This window comes from Capra hircus, unplaced genomic scaffold (assembly GCF_001704415.2).
Source record: "Capra hircus breed San Clemente unplaced genomic scaffold, ASM170441v1, whole genome shotgun sequence".
In the NCBI taxonomy this organism is placed as follows: domain Eukaryota; kingdom Metazoa; phylum Chordata; class Mammalia; order Artiodactyla; family Bovidae; genus Capra; species Capra hircus.
In genome coordinates, this window is record NW_017189554.1 from 41,646 (window position 1) to 65,012 (window position 23,367).

The 23,367-nt window shown below is 57.5% G+C and overlaps 1 protein-coding gene and 1 pseudogene across 4 annotated transcripts; both read right to left on the reverse strand.

The window, feature by feature from the left end:
* Window positions 1-4,431: 4,431 nt before the first annotated feature.
* Window positions 4,432-7,013, reverse strand: LOC108634525 (annotated as a pseudogene). The gene has a single exon (XR_001917646.1). The product of XR_001917646.1 is annotated as a proline-rich receptor-like protein kinase PERK2 (transcript).
* On the reverse strand, window positions 6,197-23,271 carry PQLC2 (PQ loop repeat containing 2). Of its 3 annotated transcripts, XM_018044455.1 has the most exons (9): window positions 23,176-23,264; window positions 22,286-22,345; window positions 17,760-17,970; window positions 12,023-12,152; window positions 11,331-11,418; window positions 10,614-10,756; window positions 10,372-10,464; window positions 9,613-9,798; window positions 6,197-7,169 (listed from the first exon to the last, which is right to left on the reverse strand). In XM_018044455.1, the coding sequence occupies exons 3-9, from the start codon at window positions 17,921-17,923 to the stop codon at window positions 7,098-7,100; spliced, it is 876 nt and encodes a 291-aa protein (XP_017899944.1). In that variant the 5' UTR covers window positions 17,924-17,970; window positions 22,286-22,345; window positions 23,176-23,264; the 3' UTR covers window positions 6,197-7,097. The 3 variants fall into 3 exon arrangements, with proteins under 3 accessions (XP_017899944.1, XP_017899943.1, XP_017899945.1); XM_018044454.1 differs by lacking the exon at window positions 22,286-22,345 and having other exon boundaries at window positions 23,176-23,271; XM_018044456.1 differs by lacking the exons at window positions 22,286-22,345; window positions 23,176-23,264 and having other exon boundaries at window positions 12,023-12,171; window positions 17,760-17,834.
* Window positions 23,272-23,367: the final 96 nt, after the last annotated feature.

The following is a 23,367-nucleotide window of genomic DNA, read 5'->3' on the forward strand; positions in this document are numbered from 1 at the left end:
TTCTCGCCTGCCCCACTTTCCCAGGACACGCGACTCTCTGGCAGCCCCGCTGGAGGGTTGACCCCAAGCAGGGGCAGGGGAACACGGCAGGTGTCGGGTGGAGGGAGTGTGGAGCCCACACAGCAAATGAGCAGCTGCTTCTCTGGGCCTGCCTCTGCACAGACCCCGCCCTGCCTGTCCTGAAGAGCTGGGGCCGTCGCGTGGTTGGGCATGATGGGGTGGGGCTCCCCAACCCCATCCCCTTTCACTTCGGTAGACCTGGGCACAGGCATGAGCTGTCCGGACGCAGTCCTGGCTTCTCTCCCCTGAGTCTGATGAGAAAGTTCCCAGATGGGGGTGAGTCTCTGAGTGCAAAGCACCGCTGAGATGGAGGCAGGGAACGAGAGACCCTTGGACGCAGCGCCTTTCAAGGACCTTCAGGTGGAGATGAGGGAGGTGGACAAGTGAAGGCGGGTGGAGCCAGGGACAGCCCTCCAGGTGTGCCGCCAAGCTGACATCCTCTCGGCTCCTGGGGACAGAATGCCTGGCTCAGACAAGCAAGTTCATTGTTAGTAGGTGTTCAGCCCCGGGGTCAGGAGTAACACTTGAAAGCCAGAAGCTGTAACTCTTACGGCGTATGAGAGGCCTGACCTTACTAGTCTAGAATCTGCCGTCACTGGAAGGGCCGTCACTGCTGTTTTCCGGCTCTGAGTCAGACTGATGTGATGAGGAACCATGGGCACAGAGACCAGATGTCCCCGGCGAGGGGCAGCTGGAAGCAAGTGGCAGGAGAGCGCTGTGAGCCCCTGGCTGAGGGCCACCCCCTGGCCAGTCCTGACCCTGCTCGCACGGAGGTGGGCATCGTGGTGGCCGGCAGGCCCCCGGCGTTCTGCAGAGGGACGCTAGGCTGGGGAAGCCGCACACGGGCTGTGGGGGGTCGGGGGCTCCCTGGGTCCCCTGCTGCGGCTGACTCCTGGGGCTTGGCAGCATCACATGCCCCCTCCAGGGGCATCCGAGGTGCTTGCTTGGCACTTGAAGGATGATGGGAGGTCGCTGAGGCGAGGGAGGGGCAGCAGGAGTCTGGTCTGGGCCCGGGGCTTCTGATCTCAGCCCCACCGGAGTCGCCCTGGTACGCCTGGCACCAGTGATGTTCTCCGTCTCTAGAAGCATGAGGGCTCCAGCGGGTGACCCAGGGATTCCTTCTGCACGGCCCTTCCACTCCCCTCTTGCTGCAACCTTAACAGGCCAGCCTCTCGGATGGAACCCTTCCTGAGCCCCAGATTCCAAGACGCTGTCCTCAAACCTTCATTCATTCAGATCCTGGAGGAAGCAGCCGCTGTGCTGTAGGGCAGGCCCAAGGGGACCATTCCGCCGGGAGGGTAGCCCAGGCCTGTGGACCTGCTCTGGGCTCCTCTGCACTGCCACCCCCTCCCCACGGCCCCAGGGGCCGGGGCAGCCTTTGCTCTAAGCCCTCAGCACAGGCAGAGGCAGGCTGCCCGCCCCCCAGGGTAGCCGGCCCCCTCGCTCACCCTCCTCCCCTGGCTGGCGCCTCCGAGAGGGGACCTTTTTCTTCTGACCAGTGATCGTTGCTTGTTATTTTAAGTATCTATAGCAAAATATTACAAGACAGTATGTCTCATTCCAAACAGTATTATTAAACGTGATAAATATTAATTTTAGAAGTTCAATATTATAAATTAAAATGTGTCACCATTTTTTCTCAATGTAACTAAAACCTGTAAAACCTTCAGCAGGAAATCCAGATTATACTTAATCACACCGTGTCAAGTCGATACTTAAGACAAAACTCCTGCTTCATGCGTGAGAGCTTTCTTACTGATTCTGCAAATCGCTTTTCCGCTGTTCACAAAACAGGTGGTCTATTGATGTTCTTTTAAAATTCATCGTTGAAAATTTTCCTTGTTTTATAAAAAGTTTGGACATAATTCCTGTCACTTCAACTCTAATTAGCTTTTTAAAAAGATGGGAATTTCAGAATACAAATAGTATTTTATATAAACTCATTAAAGAAATTTTCTGAAAGATATTAAATGTGGGACAGTATTTTAAACATTTTTGTTTGAATTTCCTACTCTTTCTTAAAATAAGTAATTTAAAATATGACTTTAAATAATAAACTAGTACTTCATGAACACACTCATGACCATTCTCTACCTTCCTTGTGAATGACTAAATGATATCATATATATGCGTGCACATGGATATGTATGTGCGTACGTGTGTGTGCATACGTGTGTATATGTGTGTGTATGTCTGACAAGTCTAATGAATGAAATCCTTTACTTCCTCCACTCACCTAACTGACCACCCATTGCTCATGCACATGGACACAGGTTATCTTGTAGTAACTGTGTGAGCAGCAGTGTTGCAAGATTCATTTTCATAACCCATAACTCACCATTCGAGTTTTAAAAATAGCTGATGTGATGTTTATTCAGACAGCTTTACCAAGATACAATTCACATTCAGCTCACCCATTTAGTGTTCAAATGCAGGGACTTCCCCAGCGACCCAGTGTTTAGGACTCCACACATCCTCTGCAAGGGGACACGATTTTGATCCCTGGTCAATGGAGAAGGCAATGGCATCCACTCCAGTACTCTTGCCTGGAAAATCCCGTGGGCGGAGGAGCCTGGAAGGCCGCACGCAGTCCATGGGGTCGCTAAGGGTTGGACACAACTGAGCGACTTCACCTTCACTTTTCACTTTCAAGCATTGGAGAAGGAAATGGCAACCCACTCCAGTGTTCTTGCCTGGAGAATCTCAGGGACAGGGGAGCCTGGTGGGCTGCCGTCTACGGGGTCACACAGAGTCGGACACGACTGAAGCGACTCAGCAGCAGGGACGTAAGATCCCACGTGCTGCTTGGCATAGCCGTAAGAAACAAGGTGTAGAAATCCATATGTTTAATGGAGTCACTCCACTGTACACCTTCAACTAACACGTTTCTAGATCAATTATGCTTAGGTAAGGAGCCTCCCTGGTGGCTCAGTGAAGAGTCTGCCCGCAGTACATGAGACCTGGGTCTGATCCCTGGATCAGGAAGACCCCCTGGAGAAGGGAATGGCAACCCACTCCAGTATGCTTGCCTGGAGAGTTCCACGGACAGAGGAGCCTGGAGGGCTGTAGTCGACGAGGTCACAAAGAGTCAGATACAACAGAGAGACTAACACTTTCATACTTAAATAAAATTTAAATATATATAAAATAAATAAACTGTACAAATCCAACAGTTGTGTGATGGTTACGTGCCTCTCTGCTTGAGGGCTTCTCGAGGGACTGTGTTTCAGGCATTCACTTCACTCACTCGTTTGTTCACCCCTGTCCTGGGGACGTGATGGTCACGGGGGATATTGGTATACGGTCTGGTGGAGGTAGGGAAATACTCGCCAACAAGTCTCATGAGCACTCACGTGTGCTGGGTGCAGAGCCTCTGGTGGGTGGCTGTGTCAAGGGTGGCACGGGGCTGGGGGACAGATTCGTAGTTATCCTCTGGATTGTTAATCACAGCACAAGGCATTCCCCACTCCCTTGCTGTTCAGTCGCTCAGTTGTGTCCGACTCTTCGCGACCCCAAAGACTGCAGCATGCCAGGCTTCCCTGTCCATCACCAACTCCCGGAGTTTGCTCAAACTCATGTCCATCGAGTCAGTGATGCCACCCAACCATCTCATCCTCTGTCGTCCCCTCCTCCTCCCGCCCTCAATCTTTCCCAGCATCAGGGTCTTTTCCAATGAGTTGGCTCTTCGCATCAGGTGGCCAAAGTACTGGAACTTCAGCTTTAGCATCCGTCCTTCCAATAAGTATTTGTTTTAGGATTGACTGGTTTGATCTCCTTGCAGTCCAAGGGACTCTCAAGAGTCTTCTCCAATACCAGAGTTCAAAAGCATCAATTCTTCAGCACTCAACCTTTATCGTCCAACTCTCACATCCATACATGACTATTGGAAAAATCATAGCTTTGACTAGATTGACACTGTTGGCAAAGTAATGTCTCTGCTTTTTAATACACTGTCTAGGTTGGTCATAGCTTTTCTTCCAAGGAGCAAGAGTCTTTTAATTTCATGACCGCAGTCACCATCTGCAGTGGCTTTGGAGCCCAAATGAAGTCTTTCACTGTTTCCATTGTTTCCCCAACTGTTGCCATGGGGCCGGAATTCGTGATCTTAGCTTTTAGAAAGTCGAGTTTTAAGCCAGCTTTTTCCTCTTTCCCCCTCATCAAGCGGCTCTTTAGTTTCTCTTCGCTTTCTGCCATCAGGGCTCTTTAGCTCCTCCCCACTCCCTGCCATGGGACTCACGCTAACTGATGAGGCTGACGCTGGGACATGCGGCTCCTTCTGTTTCAGGGAGCCCTGTGGTCCCACCATTCCTCTCTGATGAGAGCCAAGTGCAGCAGGAGGAGGGGTGAAGAGAGGGGACTGTAGATTTCTGCTTTTCCTTAGCTTCGGGGACTGAAGGCCAAGCAGCCAGGGGAGAAAGGCAGTCCACCCGGGACCTTTCACCTCGGGGACCTCACCGGCCAGTGAGCACAGCCCAGTCTGGGCAGGAGAACTGAATGACGGTCAGACTGGTCCGCCCACTTTGGGAGGAAGCCAGGGCGTCCCCTGGGTGGACACGCTGATGAGCCTTCACCTGGCAAACCTGCCTTGTGAGCCCACGACCACGATGGCCTCCGTCAGACAGGGCATGCCCGTGTCTCCACCGGACTCGCTGAGGAGGAAAGACAGAGCTCTCGTTAGACTGGGTGGTGCCTGCAAGCAAGAGCCGTCACCCCACCAGATGGGGTGTTCCCCAGAAGGAAAGGATTATGTCACCCCCCAAGGGCAGGGGCCGGGCTAGCTTGTGTCTCTTTCTCGCCCAGCTCGAGCCCAGGCCCGCACCTGGCTTCATGCTGAGCCCCCAGGTCCTCTGGCTGGGGGGCCGCCAGCCTGGCACAGTGCTGGGTGGAGCCAGACCCTGGCTGCAAAGGGCACTGAAGCAGCTGGCACGTGGGCGTGGGAGGTGCTGCTCGGGACAGTGGGGAGGGGGCCTGAGCCCAACAGGGTGGTGCCGCCCCCAAGGGCAAGGGTGGGGCTGGACCCCCAGCCAAGGGCGGGGCCTCTGACTGCCGTGGGGGGCGGGGGGCAGGGGGCGGTGTCTGCAGTGAGTGGCCTCAGGCAGAAGGAACTGCTTCTGGCCCCAGGCCCTGGGCACGCTGCTTAGCTCTTCCGAGCCTGTTTTCCCATCTGAAAAATGGCCACGATGACCGCACCTCCCTCCGAGGGGGTTGTGGGCAGCAAGAGGGTACGGCCCGGACCCCACACAGCGTGTGCTCAGCAAACATCAGCTGCAGGCCCATCCAGGATGGAGCTGAGGTGACGGGGCCCCCTCGCCCCAGCACCCAGCTGAACCCCAGACCCCAGTTCCCTCCTTCTCTCCACCCGCCCCTGCCAAATCCAGCTGCCTGCCACCAGCCTGCCACCAGCTCGGGCATCTGGCCCAGCCCCCACCACCGTCTTCACAGCCCCACGTAGGGGGCGGCCCTGACTCCCACCCCCGGCCTTTGCACACACTGTTCCCTTGACCGCTCCAGGGCCCTCCTCCAGGAAGCCTTCCCCAATTGCCTCGTTCCTCCAGCAGATTGTACCTTCTGGCCACAGTCCCCTCCACAGCCCGGCAACCATCGCCCCTCCTTGAAGGTGAGGACCAGAGTTGGTCCACCCCAGGTGCCCAGCAGAGTGGGCCAGGGTGGAGAGAAGAGCTGCCCTTGGCAGTATTTGTGGCACCAGACTGGGCCAGGCATCTCCTGAGGCTGGAGAAGGCAGATGCTGAGAGACAGGCTCAGGCTGAGGCCCGCCTCCTCCCTACCAGCCTTCGGCCTCACCTGGTGCCTCCCACCCTGATGGCTCCTGGGACCTGGGCAGGCCAGGGAGCAGTGTGTGGGGCCAGAGGGGAGCTTTGTCCCCAGGCCCCCACAAGGTTGTGGCCAAGAGGAAGTGGACTCGGCATGGGGTCTGGGAGACACACCGAGGCTGGGGCAGAGGAGCTAGAGCTCCGGGCTAAGCTCTGCCCTCCTCTCCACCCTTCCCACCTGCAACACCCTTACTTCCCCGAGGTTATCTCCTGCTCATCCGTCTGCCGTGTCACCTCCTCCTGGAAGGTCTCCCCGATTTCCAGGGGAATCTGATTGTCCACCGCCATCAAAAAATGACCAAAGCTAACCTTCATGGAGCTTTTACTGCCGCCAGACTTGGGGTAACCTCCATAACCACACCCTTTTATTTGCTCCTTAGAAGGACATGAGAAGTGGTGGTACTATCGTCCCATTGCACAGATGGGGTAAGTGTGGCACAGGGGAGCGGAGGTGCAGAACCAAGGTCTGAACCTTAACCGTCCTGCTTCTTGCTGAGCGCCACAGAGCGGGGACCCCCTGTTGGAGGGTCTTTTCTCGCCGCTGCGTCCTTACCACCAGGTATGGAGCCGTCACGGAGAAAACAGGATGAAGAGCCCAGAGGCCCGGGAGGCTAGGCGGGGACAGGCCAGCAGACACAGCCCCCTCCGGCCTAGACCTCCCGCACTCTGAGCCCTCAGGCCCACCTGGGGCCTGACTCCCATCCCTCCCCATTCCCCAGAGCCTGGCATCTGGGGAAGGAGGACCACCACAGGCCGCCTGGGAGTCCCGTTTACTAGGCCGCGTGCGGTGGACGGAGCAGGCCTGGGTGCGCCTGGGCCCCTCCTCGGGGGGTGGGGGGTGCCAAGGGGGTGACGGGCAGTGAGGTAGGTGCGTCGCGGCGCTCAGGGCCTCTGAGAGGTGAGTGTCTGCTGCAGCCGGTCCCCGGGCTCCAGGGAGAGTGGCCTCAGGCCCCGGAGAGGACAGGTCCCAAGTGGGGGTGATGGGCCAGGGGCCGTTTTCCTGGAAGAGGTGGTCAGCCAGGGCTTCAGCTCACGAGCCTTTGAGGGTGCTGGGGGGCGGTTGGGCTGGCAGTTCTGGGCTCCCCGGTGCCCCCCTGGCCTAGACCAGGGCGAGGAGCCCCATCACTGCGCGCTCCTCCCTTCCTGGGGGCGTCGAGAGGCCTCGGGCACCGCCCCGTCCCAAGCCCGGGCTTGGCCCGGCTCTGTTCAGCTGGGGAGGAGCGGCTGGCGCTCGGACGAGGGGGCAGAATGCCGGTACAGGAAGAACTGCACGGAGATCTGGGGGTCGACGTCAAGGCCCAACATACAGAGATGGGCTGGCCCCGCCCTGGGGGGCCCATTCAGAGCTGCTCCCCTCTGCCCTCTCTCCCTGCCCTGCATCCTGCTGGCTGGGAAGGGTCAGCCATGGCCTCCCAGCCCGTTTGTCCCCCTCGCCAAACCCCATTCATCTGCCAAGTCCAGTGCCAGGGTCCTCCTCCCCAAGGCAGCCTCCTCTGACCCCAGCCTCACCATCTGGCCTTCCTCCCCTCCTCTAATATCCTAGGGGGTCCCCCAAGTGGCGATGGTGGCGGGCAGGGATCTGGGGACACTAGAGCTTAGCTTTTCTTCATCTCTTTGCAGCCACCATGAAAGCCACAGACATTGAAACAAGGGCTACATTTACTTTCTGCCGAAGGAGATCAAAGTAACGCCCTGCCTGGCCCCCCGCCCGTAGACCCTCACTGAGCACGCGTGGTGTGCGAGGCCCACTGCCGAGGACTTCCAGAGGCCTCAGCTCATGTGACTGCCCCGCGACCCAATGAGACACCGAGGTGGGGGCGTGCAGAGTGCTCCGCGTCACACAGGACACAGGGGAGCCAGGACTGGGACTCGAGTTTCTCTGCCTCCAATCCTCCTGGGTCTCCACGGTGCAGCTTCCCTTCTGCGGCCTGGATGGGCTGGTTTATGCCCTGTTCCCCAGGGCCTTTGCACAAACCGCTGCCGCAAACATTCCTCCCTTGCCCTTGCCTCCCTAACTTCTTCTCTTTCAGGGCACAGTTCAGATGGCACTCACGGAGGCCTCTGCTGAGCCTCTAAACCAGGACAGCCCCCTGGTCACACACACTTACAGCTTTTCTCCACGGTACTTGGTGGCACCGCAATGAATTACTCATGATTATGTGTGTCCTGTCGGCCTCCCCACTGAGCTGTAAGCTCCCCGAGGCAAGGGCCATCTGTTCTTGCTCACGACTGGATCTGGTACCTACAGGGGTGCCCAGCACATGGGAGGTTTGACTCTTGAATGGGTGGATGGATGCATGGATGGATACAAGGATGGATGGATGCACAGATAGATGGATGGATGGATGGAATATGTGGATGGATAGAAGGATGGATGGATGATGGATAGATGGATGGATAAATGGATGATGGATGAAGAACAGATGGATGATGGATGGATGGATGATGGATGGATGGATGACGGATAGATGGATGGATAGATGGATGATGGGTGGATGGATGGATAGATGGATGGATGGATGATGGATGGATGCATGATGAATGGATGGATGGATGGATGGATGGATGGATGGATAGATGGATGGATGGATGATGGATGGATGCATGGATGATGGATGATGGATGGATGATGGATGGATGGATGGATAGATGGATGATGGGTGGATGGATGGATAGATGGATGGATGGATGATGGATGGATGCATGGATGATGGATGATGGATGGATGATGGATGGATGGGTGGATAGATGGATGGATAGATGGATGATAGATGGATGGATGGGTGGAATATGTGGATGGACGGAAGGATGGATGGATAGATGGATGACGGATAGATGGATGGATAGATGGATGATGGATGGATAGAACAGATGGATGATGGATGGATGGATGGATGGATGGATAGATGGATGGATGGATGGATGATGGATGATGGGTGGATGGATGGATAGATGGATAGATGGATGATGGATGGATGGATGGATGATGGATGATGGATGGATGGATAGATGGATGATGGGTGGATGGATGATGGGTGGATGGATGGATAGATGGATAGATGGATGATGGATGGATGGATGGATGATGGATAGATGGATGGATGGATAGATGGATAGATGGGATACATGGATGGATAGATGGATGGATGGATGGATGGATGGATAGATGGATGATGGGTGGATGGATGGATAGATGGATAGATGGATGATGGATGGATGGATGGATGATGGATGGATGGATAGATGGATAGATGGGATACATGGATGGATAGATGGATGGATGGATGGATGGATGGATGGATGGATAGATGGATGATGGATGGATGGATGGATGATGGATGATGGATGGATGGATAGAAGAACAGATGGATGATAGATGGATACATGGATGGATGGATAGATGGGATACATGGATGGATAGATGGATGGATGGGTGGATGGATGATGGGTGGATGGATGGATAGATGGATAGATGGATGATGGATGGATGGATGGATGATGGATGATGGATGAAGAACAGATGGATGATAGATGGATACATGGATGGATGGATAGATGGGATACATGGATGGATAGATGGATGGATGGATGGATGGGATATGTGGATGGATAGAAGGATGGCTGGATGATGGGTAGGTGGATGCACGGATGCTGACATCGTGTGCAGGGGAGGCTGCTGCAGCCCCAGCCGCCCCACCCACCCTCACAGCCTGAAGGATACGATGGTGTCGAGCAGCAGGACGCCCAGGCTGCCCACGAGCCAGGGCAGGTGGTGCAGCACGTAGCTGCCCTCGCTCTGGCCCTCCTCAGGGTTTTTGAGCAGCACACTCAGTCCATACAGCGTGTTCCCCAGCATCACCAAAGCGAACAGTGAGTACGAGATCCCCTGGGTCGACTTCCGCAGGAACTGGAGACAGGAGAGGAGAGGGTCAGAGACCTCCAACAGTGTTCCTGTCTCTCTGGACCAAAACTATCCACGTGCCCGTCTGCCCTGTTACACTGAGCTGACTGCACAGGGTGTGACCAGTGCCCAACACAGGCCTGGGGCCCAGACCATCCCTTCCAGGGCCTGATTCCTCATCCCCGTTCCAACATCCTCGCCCAGGTCGGCAGGAGACTGGGGCTGCGCCACCCTGCCAGCCCCAAGCTGCCCGCTCCTCAACCCCATGCCAGCTCAGCTCAGCAAGCCCCCACGGCCCTGGTTCCTCGCCTCCTGCCCTCAGCCTCTCGCTCCCACCTGACCTCCTACCTCCCCGGGGCACGCAGGGGTCCTGTACCCCAGACAGCAGGCTGGCATCTCATGCTCATTTCCAGAGGCAGACAAGGAGGCTTGGAGAACCGGATTCAGTTACCCAAGCCAACAGTGAGAGTGGACCGGACCTGCTCCACGAAGACCCCGCACCCCATGCCAGTCCTTCACCCAGGGGACCAAGCTGCCAGCCGGCCCTGCCCACGGCCCTGGCCCCTGCCCATGGCTCACGTTGGTGCGGATCTGAGGCAGCCGGGAGAACAGGTACAGCGCGCTGGACACGGAGCCGATGGCGAAGCCAATGACCTCCTTTTCCGTGAAGGGCTGAGAGGGTGGGGAGGCTGCTCGGTGCCCCACAGAGGCCAAGGGTGAAGGGCGAGGGCCCCAAGCTCCCTTCTGGAGAGCGATCCCCCCAACCACGTGGCCATGCCAGACCCCCAACCCCACTCCACCCTCTCATGCCCGCATCTCACCTTATTGCCCGGCTCCACGGACAAGAGTGTCCGCCCCCGGAAGACCTCCCTCGGGGCAGCCCCCGAGCCAGCGCTTCTCAGCAGTGGGGTGGTGCATGCCACGCCCAGGATGAACAAGAGCAGAGAGTTGATGGGGGCAGACCCTGGACGTGAGCAGGGGGACGCTGAGATGAGGGGTCTGAGTGCGGGCAGACAGACGGGGCTGAGTCCTGGCCTTGCCCCTCAGTGGCTGTGCGACCTTGGGCAAGTGACCTAACTTCTCTGAGCTTTCATCCCTCATCTCCAGAACGGGTATAACGAGGCTACCCTTCTCGTAGGGTTGTAAGGTGACTCAGTGAGGGCGGTGGGGGCAGGGAGCGGGTTACGGAGTATGGATGTGCTCATGAAGCCCCGCCCCACGAGCCTGGGTCGTTTCCTGTGAAGCCAGGGATCTGACCCCTGGGGAACACTTCAGGGCAGCGATGGGCTGCGGGCCGGGTGCAGAGGAGCAGCCGATGCTGCGCTCACTGAAGGAGGCTGTGCGCACGACGGGGACGTCCCGTGCTCCTGCCCGGGCGTGCTCACTGCCCCCGGTTCATCAGGGGATCAGGCCGCGGCGGTGAGACAAGGCCAGAGGAAGCCTTCTGGGGTTCACTGTGTCACCAGCAATGGGACACTGCCTCCTCCCCGCCTCCCAGGCCCCCCCGGCCCCTGACGCCCAGGGGCCCCCGTACTCACACGGAGAGGGGCGCTTCTTAAACTTGTAGTAGAAGTACAGAGACAGCATCAGCACGTCGGCCAGGACGTAGTACACGGCCGTGTAGGTCTGCAAGAGGGCGTGGGCCAGGGCGCTGGCGGCGGTCCCAGGCTTGGGGGCCACACGCCAGCACCAGGCAGCTCGGCCTCACGCCGGCCGGGTGACCCTGGCCCTCTCCGCTCGGGACTTCTGTTTGCAGGTCTGGAGCGGAGGGGGTGGCAATTCCTAACCTGGCAGAGCTAGACATCAGGTAGGGGAGGGCCTGGCAGCACAAAATGGGGTGCCAGTCAAGTGGAGGCTACCGTCCGGCCTGACCCTGGAGCAGTTACTCACGGTGCCCCTTGGGAAGACAAGAGGTTCCTGATTTCGAGTCTCAGCTCCACCCAGTCACAGGAGAAGGGTGAGATCCAGGCTTCCCAGGGGAAAAGCTTCCTCCTCCAGGGCCCCAGGCCCTGAAAGCTTCATCAGGATCTTAGCATCTCAGGTCAAAGACCCCAGCCATCCTCTGATTTGATGTGCTAATTTTGTAGATGGGAAAACTGAGGCCCACAAGAGGGCAGTGACCAGCCCATTGTCACGTCGGGCAGCAGGCTGAGGGGGGCCCTCACTAGATGGAAGGATGCCTCTGCCGTGGCTGTCCCTGGCAGCCCACCCTGCCTGGGGACCGGCCCACCTGCAGGGGCAGCTGGTCAGCGAGGAAGGAGCCGATGAGATTGCAGGAGTCTCCGCCGATCCAGCCCAGGAGGAACCACAGGGACAGGGCCTGGTCCATGTTGCCCGTCTTGCAGGCCTTGATGTACTGGCTATGGGGGAGGAGGGAGCCTTGGGTGGAGGAGGGAGACAAGGAGGAGGGGGTCGTGGGGGACGAGGGGGATATGGGGGGGGAGAGGAGGGGAGGAGGATGGGGGGAAGGAATCATGGGAAGGAGGGAGACGTAGGGAAGGAGGGAGTCGGGGAGGAGGAGGGAGTGGTGGGGAGGAGGGGGTCATGGGGGAGGAGGGAGACAGTGGGGAGGAGGGAGTCGGGGAGGAGGGAGTCGTGGGGGAGGAGGGAGTCGTGGGGGAGGAGGGAGACGTTGGGGAGGAGGGGTCGTGGGGAAGAGGGAGACAATGGGGAGGAGGGAGACGTTGGGGAGGAGGGGGTCGTGGGGGAGGAGGCGGTCGTGGGGGAGGAGGGAGACGTGTGCTCAGAGCTGTGACACCACGTGGAGGGTAAATGTGGGAGACCAGGGCTGGGGCGCGGCCGCACAGGGGTCACTGGGGACCGACCCCCCTTGGGTGGCATCTTCGCCCTTCGGGGCTTCTCACCGGGGAATCCCTTCCAGCCCAGCTCTCTGGGATGTGCATCCTGCTAGAGTCAGGTGGGGTACAGACTCCCCCCAGAGCAGGCTCTCACTGGGACCAGGGCTCAGAGGGTCCCGACGCTGTGTGTCCCAGAGACCCAGGGTCCTCCCTTCTATGGAGGGGTCTGGGGTGGGGGGTGGCGTGAGGGACGGATGGCTGTGGCCGCCGCCCTATCTGCAGGGAGATGGAAGGTAAGATGGGCCAGACCTCGCCTGTGCCTGTTATCATCAAGGGCACCAGAGAAGGGGCGAGGCTGCGGCTGTCTCACTACAGATGCCGAGGGGTCGAGTCCCTGTTGCTGACGGGCCTCTCTGGGGGTGGAAAGTCCAGGAACCAGGACTCATATCCCAGCTCCCGGGCTCCAGCCCTGCTCTGAGTCGTTCCGCAAAGGCCACCTGCCTCTTACTTCTCTTTAGTCGTCTGCGTGTATTTAAATTAGTAAAAGGGAACAGCTACACAGGACCTCATCCCGATCGCTGCAGACAGAAAGCAGGCAGCTGGGCCGGGCCCTGGGCCTCCCCCGCCGCCTCCTGCCGAGCGCCCCACCCTCTGTAAGCCCGCGCCCCGCAGGTCCAGCCTCCCCCGCAGGACCTTTCTTCTCTTTCTCTCTCATTTTTATTTACTGTTTTGGTCACACAGCACGGCCTGTGGGCTCTTAGTTCCCTGACCAGGGGTCGGGCCCAGGCTTCCTCACTGGAAGGCGGATCTTAACCCCCGGGCCCACCAGGGAAGCCCTCAAGGATCTTTCTAAAACCCCCCGTCTTGCCAAAATCTTTCAGAGCCTCCCACTGTCTTTAGCGAGGACCCCGCCCTCCTGAGCACATCCTGACCGGGCCCCCAGGCCTGCAGGCCCCCGCCCCCCCGCCTCTGCACTTTCCTCCCCCAAACTTCGCCTCAGCAGACAGCCCTTCAGGAAACTTCAGTTCCTCCTCAGGCCCTTCTCAGAAGAGAGCGCTGTCTGCGCCAGCCACCACCTGCCGGACTCAAGCCTGCTGAGGGACGGGACCGTGTCCCGTCAGGGCCTGGCCCTGAGGAGGCCCATAAGTTTGACACGGCCCCGAGTGAAGTCCCTCCCAGGACACAGTGACTTGAGTCTCCGTACGTCTCAGGGACAGGCCGTTCCATCACCCTCACGAAAGGCTGAGCCCTAAGGAGAAGCAGGCAGGTGGCTGCCTTTCCATCCTCACCTGGGGCTTCTCCCAAGCCTCTGATGCCCCTTCCCTGGTTAATCAGCCAGGCACAAGGCTGGCATCATGCCCTGCTGGAAAGGAGACGTCTTAGCCCGCTCCTTGTGGCTTTGGAGACGCCCTCACCCTAGGATGGGAAGCCCCTCTTTTCCCTCCACCGGTCATCCAGCTCCGGCCAGCTTGCCTCCTCAAGGCCACCGAGCCGGCCGCCCTGACCCCACTGCTTGCCAGCACCTGGCACAGCCTCCGAGGCAGCCTCTGTGCCTCCAGTCTCTCCCTGGCCCTCTCCCCCTTTCTCTAACGGGAGCTCCGCCTTCTTTTGGCACATCCGGAGTGGCAGCTGGGACAAGGTGAGTGAGAAACAAGTCGAGCTCCCAGCAGCATGCGGGGACAGAGGGTGATGGTAGTCTTTTTAACACCTGGTGCTGGGACAACTGGGCGCCACGTGCAAAGGAATGGGGTTGGACCCCTACCTCTATACCACGTACGAAATACAGCTCGAGCTGAACCGAAGCTCTACATCAAGGGCTGACTTGTGATACCATGATTTATAACAAGAAAGATACATATTTGGTTTTCTTCCCTGCTCCCTACAAAGCTACTAAAACCCCTGGAATGTCCTAAGGGGTGAGAGAAAGAGAGAAAAATAGAGAGAGAGGGAGAGAGTCGTCTTTTGTAGCCTTAGCGAGTTGATTTTTGGAAAGCCTTTAGGTTGCCTGAGGATAAGGACCAACTGTGTGATCAGATGGTTAGGACAGCCTTTCCGGCTGGGGGCGGGGCTGTCCTGCCCCCTTCACCCACCTCCAGAAGGTAGAAAGGCTACAGAGTGAGCCCAGTCACTAATGACCAACGACTGTGTAATAAAGCCTCTATAAAAATCACTTCGCTGAGTTCCATGAGCCTCTCTAGCAAACTAATCAAACCTGAGGAGGGGTGGGGGAACCCCCGATCCACAGCGGGAGGTCCGAAGCACAGGGGGCACGCTGGACTGGTCTCTGAAGAGGGGAGAAGAGAGCTCTATCCTGGGACCTGGAGGACTGGGCCCTTAATCTGTGGGATCTGAAGCTGTCTTCAGGTGACAGTGTAAGAACTGACTGCTTGATTGCGTGGGGAAAAGACACACATCAGAACTGGTGTCAGACTTCGAGAAATCTATATAAAACTCTTAGAAGAAAAGATAAGGGTGAATCTTCTTTACCAGGAATAGGCCATCATTTTTTAGAAATTACATCAAAAGCACGGCCAGGGCACGAAACATAAGAGATGTGGGTTCGATCCCTGGGTGGGGAAGATCCCCTGGAGAAGGGCATAGCAATCCACTCTAGTGTTCCTGGTGCAGAATGCCCATGGACGGAGCCTGGCGGGCTACAGTCCACGGGGTCACAGAGTCAGGGCTGAAGCCACACAGCGCACCGCCATAGACATCGAAAGTCTGAGCAACGGGAGAAACCCTAGACAAGCTGGGCATCATCAAGTTTTTGAAATTCTGTGCTTCGTGTGACACCATCCAGAAAGTGAAAAGGCAGCCCACAGAACAGGAGAAAATCTTGGCGAGGTATGCCTAGAATATACAAAGAACTCAACCACAAAAAGACAAATAATCCAACTGGAAAGTGGGCAAAGAATCTGAATAGACCTTTTTGCAAAGAGAACAGAAGGTGGTCAGTAAGTACATGGACAGCTGCTCAATATCACCAGCCATCAGGGAAACACACATCAGAGCCACAGTGAGGTACCACTTCACACCCACTAAGATGGCAGTGATCAAAAAGATGGACAATAGCAAGTGTCGCTGGAGATTCAGAGGAACTGGGACCTTCCTACGCTGCGGGTGGGAACGCATAAGGGTGCAACCGCTTTGGAAACACAGTCTGGCAGTTCCTCAGAAGATCAGAGACAGGACTTCCCCGGTGATCCAGGGGTTAAGAGCCCACCTGCCAGTACAGGAGACGCAGGGCTGGCCCCTGGTCCAGGAGGGTTCCTCACGCCGCGGGGCGCCTAGGCCTGCGCAGTCCAACGGGAGAAGCCACTGCAACGAGACGCCCCCACCCCTGGAGCAGAGCAGCGCCGATCATCACAGCCAGAGAAGCCTGCACGCGGCGGCCAAGACCCAGCACAGCCAGAAGGAAACAAAGTGCAGCTCACAGACCGAACACACTCACCAAGTGACCCGGTATACCCGTACACTCCTGGGCACACACCCAGGAGAAGCAGACACACACGTCCCACGAGGACGCCTACGGGGACCTGCAGAGCGGCCTCAATCACACCGGCCAGAGGCAGAAGTCACCCACGTGTCTACCAGTGGACGGACGAATGAACAAAACACACACACACAAACTGCGCTTCAGATGTGAAACTGGGTGAAGCGCTAGGATCTCCCTGGCGGTTCAGGGGTTAAGGATCCGCTTGGCAATGCGGGGGAGCGCGGGTCTGATCCCTGGTCGGGCAGCTAAGCTCACGCACCACAACTAAGACCCGACATGGCCGATCAAATAAATTTTAAAAATAAAAATAAATATTTTTAAGAAAACAACGAAGCATTGACACTCGCTTCGTACAACATGGATGAACCCTGAAGGCGTGCTGAGCGAAAGAGGCCGGTCGCAGAAGGCCACGTCACGGCATGAGCTACTCATGGGAAGCGCCCAGATCAGGGGCGTCTGGAGACAGGGAGCGGAGTGGCGGCTGGGCCGCGAGCTTCAGAGGGAAATGAGGGATGGCTCCTTCCTTCCCGGCTTTCTCTGCAGGGTGGTGAAAATGTTCTAAAACGGACTGTGGTGACAGTCACACAGCTCTGCAGATACTAAAAGCGTGAACGGATACTCGTAAGCGGGCGAACTCCACAGCATATGAAGGATCTCTCAGTTAAACCACTTCTCTTTCTGCCAGAGGAGAAAGATCGTAACACGCCCTAAAGGTGGAGAATGCTCTTACCCTGCAGGGCCCTTGCTGACCTCACCCCTCCCTGGCCCCCGGCCCCCCTTACTCCCTCGCACAGTGTGTAAAGGCGATCCTCATAGCAGCCCTGTGAGGTAGGGAACAGTATCCTCATTTTACCAACGAGAAAACTGAGGCCCAGGGCAGTGAGGGGACTTATGGGTCCCGCCGGCTTGGTGTTCCCCAACCACAGCAGTGGCCATGCTGTTTTGTAATCACGGCGTGCCCGTCCCCAGACGGTCTCAGGACAGAGGCCGAGCTGATGCGCCCCAGTCCTCCACTCCTCTGCCTCCTCTGACTGGATGTGCGACTCAGAGCCAGTTGCTTAACCTCTCCGGGTTTCCAGTCAAGATCGAAGAGGAACTGTACGCATTTCACAGGGTGGTTACAGAGACTGTTGTTCAGTCGCTCAGTTGTGTCCGACTCTGCGACCCCATGGACCGCAGCGCGCCAGGCTTCCCTGTCCATCACCAACTCCCGGAGCTTGCTCCAACTCATGTCCATGGAGTTGGTGATGCCATCCAACCATCACATCCTCTGTTGCCCCCTTCTCCTCCTGCCCTCAGTCTTTCCCAGCATTAGGGAAGACTCATCCAGTGAGCGGGCTCTTTACATTAGGTGGCCAAAGTATCAGCGCTTCAGCTTATGAGGATTAAATAGGGTGAAAATATGTCAGGTTCTTAGAAAAGAGCTGGGTACACGGGGGAACTCAGTGAACAGGTGGTATGACTATCATCTGCGTGTCAGCATGGCTGAGCTCTGGGTGAGGCCTACAGAGGGGCTTGCTGCAGGGCCCTGGGGCGGGGTGGCTGGAAGTCAGTGAGCGGGGCTGGGGGGGCCCACCTGGCGTGAGTCTGGAGAGGCCCAGGGCCAGCCAGGCAGCCCCTTCTCGGGACAGCCCCCTGCCCACCCCGTGCAACCCAGCCCTGGTGCTACTCACGGGAAGGTGGATGCCGCAAAGCAGAGGATGGAGAGCAAGCCCAGGCCCACGCTGGCCTTGTCCCAGCCGTCCTGGGCGCACTCGCCGAGCACGTCCCATATCCACTGGCTGGAGCCGTTGGGGCAGCTGGAGAAGTTGGCGGGGCCCAGCTTCACTGAGACCATGGCTGCAGAGGGATGGAGGGAGCCTTGTGCTGAGGCAGGAGACGGCTCTGCGGGAGAAGAGAGGAACCTTCAGCCTCAGGAGGTCCGGTCCTCGCTGTGGTCCTGCCACTCTAAGCCCACCCCAGGCTTCCTGCCTGGCCCTGATGGAGCCCCTGCACCCCAGGACACAGTCAGGACAGAGATCAAAGTGGCCATACACTGGCTCTGCAGTCAGACAGGTGCGTGCAAGTCCCCGCTCTGCCTGTGGACGCCGTAACTTCGGGCAAGCCACTCTGCCTCGCCGTGCCTCAGTCTCCTCATCTGCAGGATGGGGTGATGACAATGCCTCCCTCCACTCCATACACTCGTGAGGGTTCAGTGAGTTCATAAATCCAGCGGGGAGGACGGAGCCCTCAAACAATGCCACCTTTGCTCTAACTCTTGAACGTTTCCGTAGTTTCCAACCTTTTCTTCTTGTAAATCGTGCTGCGAGGGTCTGCTGAGACCAGGTGCTCTAGGTACATCCTCTCGTTTAAGGTACGGCTAGGGACTTCCCTAGGGTCCCGGGGCTAAGCCTCCATGCTTCCAGTGCAGGGGCCTGGATTTGATCCCTGGTCAGGGAAGTTCTGCAAGCCACATGGCCAGAAAAATTAAAAAGTACGACTGTCCTGGGACTTCCCTGTTGAGCCAGTGGTGGACTTGGGGAACTATCCCAAGAGCCACATGGTGCAAGCAAAAAAAAAAAAGAAAAAGAAACAGTATAGTTGTCGGAGCAATGCTCTAAGCAGCGGATAAAGACCAGGTGAGTCCAGGTTACACGGGTGGCTGGAATTCAAGCTTGGCGTTCCCAAGCCACGTTCTCCCAGCAGCCCGCGCGTGAGGGGACTCTGCTGGCAAGAGCCGGGAGCCACTTCCCTGTTTTCACTGCCACCAATGCCAGGAGCTGGCTGGCTGCAGGGGTGGGTAGGGAAGTCCCCTCCAGGTGCCTGTCCCAGAGCAGAGTCTGTCCCAGACCGTCACTGCTGAAGTGACAGTCTCAGGGGAGGGAGAGGAGGCGGGGCTGCCGGAGCGTCTCTGCTGGGCAGGACCGAGCCCTGATCGCTGAGCGGTTCGCCAGCTGTGTGCTCAGCACCGCGAAAGCTTTTCCGCACTTTGCTGGGCACCGACTTCCCTCATGGCTCAGCAGGTAAAGAACCCGCCTGCCAGGGCAGGAGACACAGGAGGCACGGGTTCAGGCCCTGGGTCGGGAAGGTTCCCTGGGGGAGGAGATGGCAACCCACTCCAGTATTCTTACCTGAAAAATCCCACGGACAGAGGAGACTGCAGACTACAGCCCAGAGTCACAAAGAGTCGGATGCACACACACACACACACACACACACACACACACACCCCACACCTCTGTGAAGTGGGGGCTACTGATACGTCCAAGAGGACCCGGGCAAGTGACCTGCCGGGGCCACCCAGGCAGGAAGCGCTCATGGCACCATACTTCTGTCCCTGGGCACAGCAGCACCCTCGTGTGGTCTGGCAGGGCTGCCCAGGGCCTCCTGCAGCCAAAGGCAGGCTTCCCCTTTTCTCACTGCGCTCAGAGGGGCTTTCCTCACCGAGGATGAGGCCTTCTCTAGCCACTTTCAGTTCCTGTCAGCGTCAGAAGGCCCAAGGGCCTCATAAAACGACACCCGTAGACTCAGTCCTATGTCCTGCCCCCAGGTTCGTGTGTTGAAACCTGCCCTACAGGGCGATGGTGTTTTGAGGTGCAGCCTTTGGGGAGTATTTAGGTCATGAATGGGATCAGTGCCCTTATTTAAAAAAAAAAAAAGACCCCAGGGAGCTCCCTTGGCCCTTCTGCCAGCTGAGGACCCAGTGAGAAGACAGCCATCTATGAGCTAGAAAGTGGGTCCTCACAAGACACTGACTCTCCCAGCATCCTGACCGCGGACTTCCCAGGCTCCAGAACCGTAAGAAATCAATGTTTGTTTCTCAGCCGCTCAGACTATGGTCCTTTGCTACAGCGGCCCGAATGGGCTGAGATGCCCTGCTGGACCCTGGAACCGCTGAGGCCACAGCAATCAGGGAGCAGCAGGCAGGGAAAGGAAGCGAGTCCGCTGCTTTTCTCAGGAGGCTCCAGGCTCTCAGCGCTAATGTGACTTGCCAGCGGGCCCCAGAGCTGGGGGTAAGGGCACTGCAGGTCACTGCCTGGCTGGTTCTCACCGCAGTCCCTCTGGGGCCTCGCAAAGGGGGCTGAAAGCCTCTTCCCGTGCCTCGGTGGCCCACCTTGACTTTCAACACAGCTGAGGTTGGAGCCGTCTATCTTACACGCAGCCTCCAGGTTGACACCCAGTCCAGGTAGGAAGGGTGACTCTGCGGCGCCAAAGGCACCTCAAAATCAATCCTTTTGCTCCCCAATCACCCTACCCCTGGATTGCCTCCTCCACCCTCTTCTTGTACAATAGAACCCACACACCACCGCAGGTCATCAGGGTAGGACACCACCATCCTCATTAACTTCTCTGCAAGGGGAACACTGTCCTCATTTAAAGATAAGGCTGAGTGGGCTTGCGCAAGTAACTGTCTGAGTCTGGGTAAAAATTGAGGAAAACGACGCTCATGCTCTGGAGTTGCTGTACCAATAAAACACACACAAAGCTCTTAGCCCAGGGCCTGATGCCACAGGAGTGACTGAGAATGAGAGACCAGCATCTCACGCACCCCGCGGCCTCTTCCCCCGTCTTTTCACCAGGTGAGTGAAGGAAGAGGGGCTTCCCTGACGGCTCTGTTGGTAAAGAATCTGCCTGCAATGCAGGAGACCAGGGTTCAATTCGGGGGTCGGGAAATTCCGCTGGAAAAGGGATTGGCTATCCACTCCTAGGAAGAAAGAAGGTGGAGGGCTTCCCCGGCAGCTCAGTGGTAAAAAAACCCACCTACCAATGCAGGAGACACGGGTTCGATCCCTGGGCCAGGAAGAGCCCGCATGCCGCAGACCAGGCTGTGCACAACCACCAAGCCTGCGCTCGGCTTGTTGCAGCGAGACAGCCTCTGTGCAGCAGTGAAGACCCAGACCAGCCAGAGCCAAACAGAACAGACAGCAAACTGAAAGAGAGGGGCCACTGCAACGAGAAGCTCGAGCACCAGAACGAGAGGGTGGCCTCCACTGGCCCAACAGTGGAGACCCGGCACAGCCAAAAATACAATAAAATTATTTCTTTTTAAAAAGGTGGACACATGCCTGGTGAGGGAGGGAGGGGTGCCTTGAGGGATGTACTTTGGCTCACAGGGCCCAGGGCTCTGGGTGGGTGGTCCCCTGTCCATGTACGGGGCCGTGTACAGCTCTGGGCTCAGGATACACACCTTTGAGACACACCTGAGCCCCGAACAGAAGGTGCTTTCCCCTGAGGGCCGCTGCGTATAGAGCCTCTCACTCACAGGTTCTGATCCAAGTAGGAAGCCAGCCTGGGCCTATGTTCTGGCCAACAGCACCGAGTGAATGGATATCCAGGGTTGAAACAAAAGTTGCCCAGGTCTGTAGGTGTGATGAGGACCACAACAGGGTTGTTTTTTTTTTTTTTAGCAGCTGTACTTCAGGGGTGCCTTATCGATGTTGGTGGTGCTTTTAACTTTATTGAAGCCTAGCTGATCAGGGGTGCCTGTGAGCATGAAGGCCGCATGCTTGAACTTCAGGATCCGTGGGGCTGGGCTGGGGAGCAGGGATGTAAGAAGCTTCCCCAGCAGAGTCCGAGCCCTCGGATTCTGTGTACACGATCACATCTGGAGAACGGCGGCCCTAGAAAAGGCATCCCCTGCAACAGCCAAGCAACTCTTCCAGATCCCAAGCTGAGCCACAGAGAGCTCGCAGCTGAAGCCGCCTTCATCTACCAGATAAGTTCAAATGCCTTGAGACAGAGCCCCAGGGCACTCCAGATGCCCCTCCCCATCTCCTGTCCCTCCCTCTGGACCTTCAGAGGCTCCTCCCAGGTCTCCAGACTTAGGTCTAGGCTGTCTCCTCCCCCAGGCTTCTCCCTCACCCTGAAGGGCATAATAAAAAGACACTAAGACCAGTTCTAAACTGTCGTCTCAACACAGAGGAGCCTCACAGGAGTGGCTGGACAGCACCTGTCATCTCTTCCCCTGCCCTCCTCCACACGCCAGAAGAATGCTAATCACAGTCCTCAGGGACCACCGCTTTTAAGCTCACTCCTCTCTGTCATCCTAGTTGGAAACTTATTCTTAGAACCTAGACACAACAGCTGCACGGTAAAGGTTCAAAACACAGCAAGAGACAGAGAGGGAGGGTGGGGGAGAGAGAAAGGAAGGAAAGAAGGAAGAAAGGGAGAGAAACAAAGGGAGGAAGCGAGACCTAATCCAAAGCTCTCTGGAACTGACCTGCCTGACGGCTGCTAGAGTAGAATTCCTGAGCAAGTGACTGGGCCTCAGAGTCCCAACCTGTAAAATGGGGAATAATGTAAGTATACACCTGGGAGGCTAGCTGCAGAGTTACATGAAATAATCCAGGCAGATGGATCAGAATGGTGCCTGGCACAGATTAAACACTCAGTAGAATAAGGAGGGATGGTGTTATTCCCTTCTGGCGGAAGCATTCCCCTCCCCCACACAGAGTCCCTGGCAAACAGCAGGCTTCAGCAAGCGCTGAATAGACAAGACCACGCCAGCCCTCATACTTCCGAAGGCAGACTGCCCATGTCGGCACTCTGGAAACCTGTCCTAGGGATGTGGTAACAGGGAGCAATCCAGGCTCCCTGCAGACTTGGGGCGCATCTGAGTGGAGGAGCGTCCCGGCTAGGGGCTACCACCCATTCCAGCCTTCCAGGTCGTCGGTCACAATCCCTTAGAGTGACTCAGCCCAGCACGGGGCAGCCTATTAGTGAAGATAATCATAGGGAAGCCGCTGGGGTCAGCGCTCGTTCGCCGCGAGGCCCCCTCCCCTGGGGGAAAAACAAAGCCGTCAGAATAAAAGGGGCCAGTCGGCCGGGATCGGGAAATGAAAAACGGACCCAGACCCTAACCTCTGTGCAAGGCTGGCCGGAGAGGTCGTGATGGTCGCTTCTGATGGGGAAGACGGTGGGGAATTGGGCCCCCGAGGGCCTGCCAATTCCAGTCCAGAGAGCCTGGCTCCAGGATCTCGCGCCCCAAGGTGGGGGCAGCAGCCCCCAGGGCCGTCCTGGGGCTGGAGGAAGGTGTTGGAAAGATATGGCAGCGAAGGCCCGGGGTCCCCTCCCCGGCCCCTCGCAGCCCCAGCCTCAAATTCGGCTTACCGCGTCTAGATCGTCCGCACCGCCCGGCTTCTCGGTTCTCCGGCTTCTGCCTGGGTCAGCTGATCAGAGGCCCCGCCCCGTCCCATCCCGCCTCGCCACGCCCCGGAGCTGCGTGGCTCCGCCTCCCGAGCGGCGCTCCTGGCGGGGGCGGTCCCTGAAGGCGCGGCCAGCGAGCCTGGCGCGCGGAGGGGC